Source organism: Meleagris gallopavo, chromosome Z, assembly GCF_000146605.3.
Source record: "Meleagris gallopavo isolate NT-WF06-2002-E0010 breed Aviagen turkey brand Nicholas breeding stock chromosome Z, Turkey_5.1, whole genome shotgun sequence".
Taxonomy (NCBI): Eukaryota; Metazoa; Chordata; class Aves; order Galliformes; family Phasianidae; genus Meleagris; species Meleagris gallopavo.
This window is the reverse complement of record NC_015041.2, coordinates 40,134,470-40,144,288: the sequence shown is the minus strand read 5'-3', so window position 1 is coordinate 40,144,288 and position 9,819 is coordinate 40,134,470. Positions and strand designations below refer to the sequence as shown.

At 42.8% G+C, this 9,819-nt stretch overlaps 1 protein-coding gene across 1 annotated transcript in view; it reads left to right on the top strand.

Annotated features, from left to right (window-relative positions):
- The window catches only part of ROR2 (receptor tyrosine kinase like orphan receptor 2), a gene marked incomplete at its 5' end in the record, with an annotated part of 178,040 nt that overhangs the window by 115,857 nt on the left and 52,364 nt on the right, over positions 1-9,819 (top strand). Inside the window, 1 exon segment of the mRNA XM_031557420.1 lies at positions 9,110-9,583. Within this exon segment, the coding sequence (XP_031413280.1) occupies positions 9,110-9,583 (474 nt within the window).

Here is a 9,819-nt window from a genome sequence, read left to right as displayed (position 1 = left end):
TTACACAAAGCAGAACTGTCCCACTTTGTGTGAATGTTAGGATGCCACAGGCAGTCTCCAAGATACTCCCCTCTATCCTCCTTCCTAGCTTATCTCTATATAAGGACAGATGAATGACCAGAACAATGACCCAGTGTAAAAGGGGCAGAAGTGTTAGGGAGGGTAATTAAACAATTAAGAGTCTATGTTTATGTTTATGTTGTAAAACAGACATCCAAAAGTTACGACCAAATGTTTGTTAAGAAAGCAATTGTTAGAAGGCAATTAACCAATGAAGATATTTGTGTCTGGGCAGCAAAGATTTGTGTTTACTTGGTATTTGTATGATTAGTGAAGCATTGCGAAAGAGTGTGAACCTGCAATACTCAGCCAGAGGGGAACCAGGGCAGAAAGAGAGAAGTGTCGGGCAATAGGGGATAAAAGATGGAACACTGTTTTCTCGGGGCTCTCCTGCTTGCAGGAGGCCCGCCACTGCAATTGCGAAAATTGCAATCTGCTTTATCAGAGAAACCGTCCTAGAAAATTATTTGGATTTTTCCAACAATTTGGGAGCTCGTCCAGGATAATTATTGCCTCTTTGGGGGCCTGGACAGGATAGGTGCACCCAGCTGATTTCGGCAGTCCTGTCTGGGTGGTGAGGTGACTGCTTGGGACGGCCGATAAGAAACCGAGACTGTTACATAAAGGACAGGCTCTGTGAAAGCCAAGGGGCAGGTGGGTACAGTATTGACCCCCACAGACCCGGTAACTTCGTGCATGGACCAAGGAAAGGGAATTTAATTCTTGCCTTGGGGGTCGGTGGAGACTCAGGTGAATCTCGGGAGGGAGCTGTTGGTGTGCGGTACCCTGTGCACTTGATGAAGTGCCAGCAGTGCACCCCTTTTAATCCGAGAATCGGAGTGTGGTAACCTGCGAGCTGGGGAGTTCGCAGCAGCAATCCAGAGGGATAAGGAATAGGAGTTTCTAAGAACAGGGGAAAAGGGTCCCCAGATTTGTGCCTAGAGATAGCCCCTTGGGAAAGAAGCTTCAGAATTGGAAAATAATCTCAAAACTAGGGAAAAGATGTATAAATACTGTATACAGACATAGCCTAGAGAGCCACTACAGGGAGAATCATTATTTTGACCAAAATAGGGGTCTGATGAAGATTGGGCCTGTCAGACTTTGTACTTATATGTAAACAGTAAGACTCCTTTTTCTGAAACAGAATTGGCTTATGTTGCTTAATGGGTGCAAGAAGTAAGAAGTTCCTCACAAGAAGGAGTCGAAGTTCAAAAGAAAAATGAAAGAGAAACAGAAAGATCATAAATGGGATCCCTTAGATAACTTTCCCCTCTTCAATTTCTAAAGCAATGTAAGCATCAGTGACCTCTTCAGAGAAGGGGAGTGACCGTGCTGCTGATCCCGTGCAGGGTCCTGGAGAGAGGATACGCTCTCGATTGATGAGGGAGTTGGAGCAATGTGAATAGGACCTGAGGAGTTATCCTTTCTCTAACACTAACCTTACTAATACTTGACTTTATCCTTTTAGGGCAGTCTCCTTAGGTCAAAGGGAACTAGGGTATGCTAATGCCTGCTCTTTTTACTAGCAGAAAAGTTAGTAGGTTCAAGAAATGCTCCTTAATTGAGGATCCTATAAGTGCAGCAGAACAATTAGGTCAATTTCTAGGGTGTAATTTCTACTCATGAATAGAAATGATGTTTATCATTGATATGTTGTTTATTGGAGAAGGAAGTGGGCACCTATGCAAGTGTGGGAAATGAATACAGAGGGAAGGTTGGGCCCTGGAGGGAGGCAGAGAGAGGAAGGATCCTGAGGATAAATTGTACTGATTATTGTCACTGTCTTTGTGATTGTTAAATGTTTATATCGTGAAAGTGTTATGTTATGTTATGTTATGTTATGTTATGTTATGTTATGTTATGTTATGTTATGTTATGTCATGTACGAGGCTGTTATGGAACAGAGGGTGTCTAAAGTGATATGAGAAGACCCCCTAGGTTGTATTTTGGCTTATTGGAGAAACATTGCTGGTGAGCCAGGGGGAATATTGAATAAGAAACCAGGAACGTAAATGGAGTAATGGCACCAGTTCTATAATTGAGTACCCTAATCATGAGACCAAGTGCTGGGTGTTCGTGGGTGTTGAAGAACTGTATTGTTTAATTTGTGGATTTTGAAGGCAGTGGAAGAAACTGTCTTGATGCTGTATGGAAGGGTACAGGTAGTGGAATAGGACCCCATAAGGACCCCATAAGACCCCATCAGCCCCCTGGTGGCAATCAATGGAATTGCAGCATCCCACAGAACTCCATTGTGCCCCCTGGTGGACATTGCAGCTCTTTCTGGGGTCCTATGAGGTTCTAAAGGGTCCTATGGGGTTTTATGGGGTCCTTATGGGGTTCATTATGGGCTGCGACGCCATTTATGGCCACCAGGAGTCTTTATGGCTGAGCAATGAGAAGCCGGGGCAGAGCAGATGTTGGTCAGGTTGAGCTCCTCCTGCTGCATTCTGAAGATGACAGGTCTAGAGATGATTTGCACAGCAAGCTTGTAGGCTGGGAACCAGGAATGGACATGGTAGGAGGAGAGAGGCGTTAAAGCATCGAAATGCATCAAAAAGCCCGGAAAAGCATCACAAAGCCACAGCCAGTGGGTATGAGCAAAGTGAGGTGGTGGGTGGTGTGTTTCAGCAGTGGTGACAGCAACAGTGGGATCATCTCCACTATTTTTTTTATTAGTACAGCATGCAGGCTCTTGTTTACTGCTGGCAAAAATGCATAGCTAATGGTGGTGCCCATGCTGAAAAATAGCATTTTTAGCTGAGAATTTGCTCTATCAAATAGTGTTCCGGTGCTCTTTGCATTTGTTGTAGCTTCCATGGAAACAGTGGAAGCATTATTTTTATGGTGACTTATGTATATACCCATTGTACAAAGTCCGTATTCTAGCTCTTGCTCTTGCTCACAAAGGATCTTCCTCAACAAGGCAAACTGTAGCTTTCACGTTCAGCCTCTTTGGTGGCAGTTCTGTTAAAAATATATATATTCAATTTTTTTCCCCTTACTTTGCAACAGAAGGAGTGATTTCTTATAGTTCAGTCATTTCACCAGGATTCATTTATTTTATAGTTCTATTTCTAGTGCCATATGTTGCTCAGAAGCAGTCTGCTCCATCCACATTCATTTCTGTTTGAGCAGCTCTGTGCACTGTATGTCACTATAAAATAATTTCTGCTGATTTCTTTCATGCTCTTTCAACAATCACAATTATCTTTGCCATCTTTTCCCTCTTTTTGTTGAACTAAAAGCTATAAAATGTAGAAATGCCAAGTTTAAGTACACCACCTTCGTATGTTTTATATTAAAAACTAAATAGGGGCTTTTTGGCCAAATCAGTTTATGCCTTCCTGTCTAACTTAACTGCTATAAATATTAAGTACTTCGAACCAACCACACAGTGAAATAATGTTATCTTCCATTGTCTTTATTTTTCCTATTACCCATAACTTGCAGACAAAGTGCTGTTCATACTTTCCCCAGTCATCCTTGGTGTTCCCAAGGGGCTTCAACAATAAGTTGGAAATGAGCTGCTCTTTTTTCCCTGCTTCCTATTTTTCTTGTTTCTGTTGATTGCTGGCACTGCTTGCTGGTCTGTCCTGACAAAGGACAGTTTTGCTCAGGAACTAACTTCTGTCTGGCCAGCATTGCATAATGTTAACTGTTGCGCAAGGCAACAAATGGCACATGCTGAGATCTTTTAGATGAACTCTTATCCACAAAAATGGTACTGGTACTGGTACTGATACTGGTGCCTCAAAGTCTGTGCAATAGCTCTGAGAATCTGAGTCTAATTTAAGCGTGCTATTTAATTTAATTACAGATCTGTTGTAAGAAGTTGACTGCTGTTGTTATGGTAGCTTAGGAAAGGAAGAAGTCAAGAAGCATTCAACTAAGATGCTCTCTTGAGAGGCAGGTAAACACTTGCAATGCACAGCAGCTGATATTACACAAGTCACGTAAAATCTTTGGTGCAGCAGTTCCCAAACAATATAGGAACAAAAGCAGGTTTTCTGTCCCATTTTATATGAGTGATGTTACAGTTGTTGTGGGACAATGGTAGTGGCTGATCTAGTAATCCCTTCCGGACTTTTTAATCAAAGTGAAGAAAACAGACTAACTGTGAACTAGAGATGTTCATCTCTGTATGTGGAGCCTCAGATTAGCCAGAAATTGGGTTGCGTGAATCAACTTCAAACCCTGAAGTGAATATGGTGCCACTGAACTGGCTGACCAGATGAAAACAATCAAATTCCCTAAAAGTGGAAAACAAAAAAAAAACAGTCCTTCAGTCCCTTTTCTTCTACATATTTAACACATGGAGTTAAGACCGTTTCATTCAGGAGAGTTGTATAGATGTCAAAGGTTGTATAAATACATCTAGGTAAGGGAGAAATATACATAGGTAACATTTATGTACTTGTAGAATTTGAAGATCACAACTGTACAGATTAGATGTGATAATTAGGTACTTAAAAATCCACTTCAGTAAAAACAAAGAAGATGGACAGAAAAGATGTAGGCTGGATTTTTTTTATTTATTTATATAGTGAACTGCTGTTTGAATCATTCCAGTTCCAGTGGAAGAGAACAAGATGAGGTAAAGAGTACCCTTAAATGACAAGGAATTTCCTACTTTTCAGTTTTGGTAAACTTTGTGTTTATGGGACTGGTACACAAAGAGAAAGCAAAACAAAAGGAAAAAGTTCTATGCAATGAGTAGTGGTCCTGCAAGGTCAAAACCACTGCACAACTGATTCAGACACAGTGCAAGTTTGTGATTATATATAAAAAAGTATATGTTAAAGTAATTTTACTGGCTACCTCTATACCTTTTAATAGAAGAGAACTTTAATTAATGATCTGCATGGGACTTTGGGATCCAGTTGTTGTTTTCTCTCCTGCTGACAAGCCTTACAAATCTCTCTGGGGTGAAAAGGATTTATGTAGTCATTAAAATGTTTTAGAATTCTTTGTAGTCATATCTTCCTTAGCTTTTTCTCAGTCTGAAGTCTTTACCTATGCTGTCTGTTAATTTTGTGCATGTGTGTTAAGCAGTTATATTTGTGCTGGTGTACTTATGCAAGTTCATGTCATTCTCACCTTCTTACTCAGTAAGCACACAGCACTGTGAATGTGGTTGAATAAATGATTGGTTTAGGGCATCACAGGTATTTTAAAATTCATCAGTGAGCTGAATTTACTTTTCACAAGTCTGAAGTTCAGAATGTGGCTAGGAGAAAGGGAAAATGTGGCAGATGTTCTTCCTCAAAGTATTACAGACCAAAGGAAGAACACTTGGGAATGTGTACTGAAAGCCAGCAGCACTCAGATGCTCTGTGCCATCAAATACAGCAATTCTGAATGAATTTTGCTTGTATACATGTTTACATTACTGTTTCTGTGTTATCTTTGAAGTCCTTCGCATGGTAGCTCTCACTCTTTTATGTGTATGCCATATGTGCCCCTGAGTGTGAGGGGAGATGAGGAAAGGAGAGAAATTTCACTCTATCACATGACAGATCCCTGGTGCAGAGCTGCAATATATTTTGCTTGGCTCCTCTAGACCAAGTTTGTTGTTTGTCAGGGCTTTGTGTTTCCAAGGGCAGAGGAGTTGCAAGAAATCTCATGCCCATGGCACACGCAGAAACAGCTTGTGCTGTTTGCTTATAGCCTCTCCAGATTTTGCCTCTTTCTCAAGTATATCCATCTATGTTTTTAAAAGCCAAGTCAGTCCTTGATGCACTTTTGACAAGTTGCAAGGACATGTTTCCCATCTGGAGAACTCTTCAGTGCACTTGGGAACAGAATATACAAGTTCTGGTTCCTCTTTTTTGTGGCCCTGAATCCTGGTGTGCTGGTATTGAAGACGGTCTGTCTGACCCTTTCAGTTTCTGCTTTTATGACTGAGAGAACTAGAAAGTCTGAAGGCACTGTGTGTTGCTCACACCCTCAGGTGAGTATGATTTTACTGGACAGATAAAATGCAATTCATCCAAGCTCTGTCAGGGATTTCCAAGCCAGCTCAGGCAGAGATCTAGCTTTCCCTGTTGCTCTCAACTTCACCTATCAGGCATGCACCATATGGCCATGCAAACAAATACATGCACAGCTTTTTCTTTGTCAAACAGCGACAAAACGGTTTGGGGCCAGATGCTACAGAACGTAAATGAGCACTCTGGTGGCTTATGTGAGGGGCATGAACCAATACAGAAGAAATGTGCAGTTGTCCATCTTTCTCCTTCTGCTGTACATTTTTCCTCACAATACAAAGCAAGAATTCATACTGTGGTTTTCTCCCTGTAATGACATCACCTCAGTTCTGCCAAGTGATTCTCCCTGCAACTGTGAAATATGAAATGACAATTTTTGTGGTCAGTGACAAAATCACTTGTGGCTGTGAAGGAGACTAACTCTCAACATCTAATTGGCTGTAGTCACTTAACAATAAGAATAATATAATAATCATTCACAGCTGAAATTTCTATCAAATCCTAATGTGTTCTGAAATGCAGAATTATTTGTATCTATATCCTAATTATTTTTGTAAGATTTTTATTTTTTGAGAGCATGAGAGAAAAAAAGCAAAATATTGTCTTTCAAAGATTTTGTTAAATACAGCTGATTTGTGCGAGCAGTTTTCCCTGGTTTGGAAGGTAAGAAACCCAGCTGAACAAGCATGAGCTTCAGAACACAGACTCAGACCTGGAAAGTTTTTGGAGGTAACTGATTAACTGATTAAATTTTACTGTAAAAGTCACAGCACTGCTCTGGTTCAGTGTCTTGGACATGTTGGCACTGAGCTCATTTATTACCTTGCACTAGAGAATGAATCCCATTACCACAAAGTGTCATCGCTTGTCATCACAGCCAAACAGCAGCACTGTCAGGATTTGGGATAAAAAAATTAGGGAAAGGAGAAGGAAGAAATACCTTCACCTGCAGGTCTAGTTAGGGTTGTTTGCCCTCCATCTGTTTAATCTGGGCTTCATGTGACATGTGGTGATGCAGTCTTACTCATCTTTCCTGAGACAGAGGCTTTGTTGGCCTCTGTGGCTGATATTTATTAATAGGAAAAAGTTAAGAAAAAGTCATCTGGATACCTACAAATCCCTTAGATACGATCAGGAATACACAAAGCTTAGGAACTGAGTTTGGAGGAAGAATTGAGATAACGTCACAGATGTATACAGAATAAAATGTATTTACTAAATAGATACACTAACCTCAGGGGAACTTCATAGGTTCCTTTAGCTGGTTTTCAAAAACCATGTAGTAGTGGTAGGTAAGTCTCATTCACCTGGACTTGATTTAAACTCCTGATAGACCTCCACAAAATGTTACAGGTTAAGATGAAGCTAATTCACACGTACACTGCAAGAAGAATGAGGAAGTGGCAGAAGAGAGGAAAAGGAGAAATACTGACTTTGAGAATATTAAGTGGAAGGATTCCCTTAGCTGTTGATCTCTGATACTAACTACAGATTTGTTTATTTTGAGATAAACCTTCAGGCATGTTATCAATATGCAGGCAAATGTTTTTTGCTGACACAGCTTTTCTTGATAGAAGATGGGGTAGGGTATCTTAAAGAAAGAACTGATATTGATAATCTGAGATACAAAATAAAATAAAAGAAGTGGGAAAGACTGGCACTTGGCATTTTGATGCAGTTCTCAGCTGTTAGGAATGCACTGGAACCAACAAAGAAAGAGACATCACAGGATGTCAGCAGAAAGGTTGTAACCATCAGGGTATATCCTACTCAGCACAGAAAGGAAAGTGCTGTGGAAGAGACAGCATCTCCAGTACTATTCAGAGCTCCACCACCACTTCAGAAAGAGATCAAACTGCCAAAAATACAGGAAGCACGAGAAGAGGGTGGGAGTGGGACTGGGGAGTGCAGTTATCACTTTAGAGGAAATTTGAAAATTTAAGCTTTATTAGTGTAGCAAAATAAAATTGGAGGGGTGTTTGTGGTCACTTCATACAACAGAAAGGGGGAAGATATGTGACCGAAAAGGTTAACAGTGACATTAGAAGTAACGGCTATGAACAGAATGAATTTGGGCTGGCCACTGGAGTAGCTATCTGGCTACTGAAGAGGAAAGGTCTGGAGTAGTCTTCTAGTCACAAGAGTGGAACTTATTTGAAAAAAGAACAAAGACTTCAGTACTCTTAAATTTGGCTTCGTATGTTTATGAAAGGGATTATAAAATGTGTTGTTGTGATGGCAAAGGACTGAGTTCAGCCATCCCACATTCCTTCCAAAGGGGGATCGGGACCTCCCTTCATTATCCTTAGGTGCCAGAGGGATTTTTAAGATCGAACTGGAGAGCTGAGAGGGAAGAAACAAGATGCAAGAAGAAAAGACTATTTTGTAGCCTGTGTTTGCAATCAGTAAATATAATGTAATTTAAGTGAATAGCACTTAAGTTAGTGAATATTTAAGGCTTGACTTGGGAGAGGCATCAAAATAGTTTTGTATACATTCAGCATTGTTAATCATCAAATCCTTAGAATCAAAGTTTGAAGAGGTGGGAATACTGTATTTCTGAAGTCTTCCAATTCAGTTATAGCTTTAAAAATATGGTAAACTAAGAGGTGACCAGTGTTCAAGTTTGTGGTACTGTTAGCAGATCCCTACTAGTGGTTCTGCACTATCTTAGTGTGCTGGTTTCTTTGAGCTGCAAAAATATAAACTAAAAAGGATTTCGAAAGCACACTTGAGTCACACAGAGTCCTTATTTCCGGTAACAAAGCACGGCTGAGGCGTCTGGAAGCTTTTCTGGGAGCAGAACAGCTTTCTGCCCACGAGCAGTAAGCACAATCACTTTTGACGCCTCAACAGAGCAGCGGCGGCCTCAGACGGGCATGCTAGGTCCGCGCTCCCGCCGCGGCCGTCGTGGGGCCTTTCCTTCGGTGTTTTGCGGGTGCAGAAAGGAGTTGACTTTTGCAGCGAGGGGGAGGCGGCAGTCCGGAGGCGTAGCGCTGCTGTCCGCCGCCTTCCTCTTACCTCCCCAGGTTAATTTTCTCGCTGGAGACTCCTAGCGAGTCGAGGGCCGCCCCGCCTCCGAGGAGCCCACCCCTCCAGCCGCTGCCGCGGGAGGTGCTCCCCCAGCAGAGGGTGCCGGAGGGCCGGACCGCCACCCCTCGGTGCCTCTCCCCTCCCCTTCCCTCCCCTGTGTCGGATTTGTCCCCGGTGACGTTGGGATGCTGGGGAAGGCGGAGGAGGAGGAGGGGAAAGGAGTGCGGTTTCCCCCGCCCCCCAGTCAGAGAGAGTCCGTTAGCAGGAGAACCGAGCTGGGGTGGCGGTGCCAGGCCGGCAGCATACGCCGCACCTCCCCGCTTGGGGAGCCGGGGCCAACCGCACCGCTCCTCGCCGCACCGCATCGCTCCTCACCGCACTACGCCGCGCCGCTTCGCCCGCAGGCACCAGCAGTGATCGCAGAATGGTCCCTGCGGCTGCTCTACGTCTCCTGGCCCTGCTGGCCGCCGCAGTGCTCCTCCGCCTCCGCGCCGCAGGTAAGGGGTGACCGCCGGGGACGCGGGAACGGAGGCTGCTGCTGTCGCTTTCGGAGGGATTCAGCGGGAGAAGGGAGGCGGGAGATGCTGCTTTCTCTTTCAGGAAAGTTGTGCGTCCCGTTTGAGGCTGATGGAGCGCCAGCATCCCAAGTTGATGCTGAATACTGCTTTTCTCTCTGTTCCCTCTTTTTTCTCTTTTTTTTTTAAACTTTATTTATTTATTTATTTATTTATTT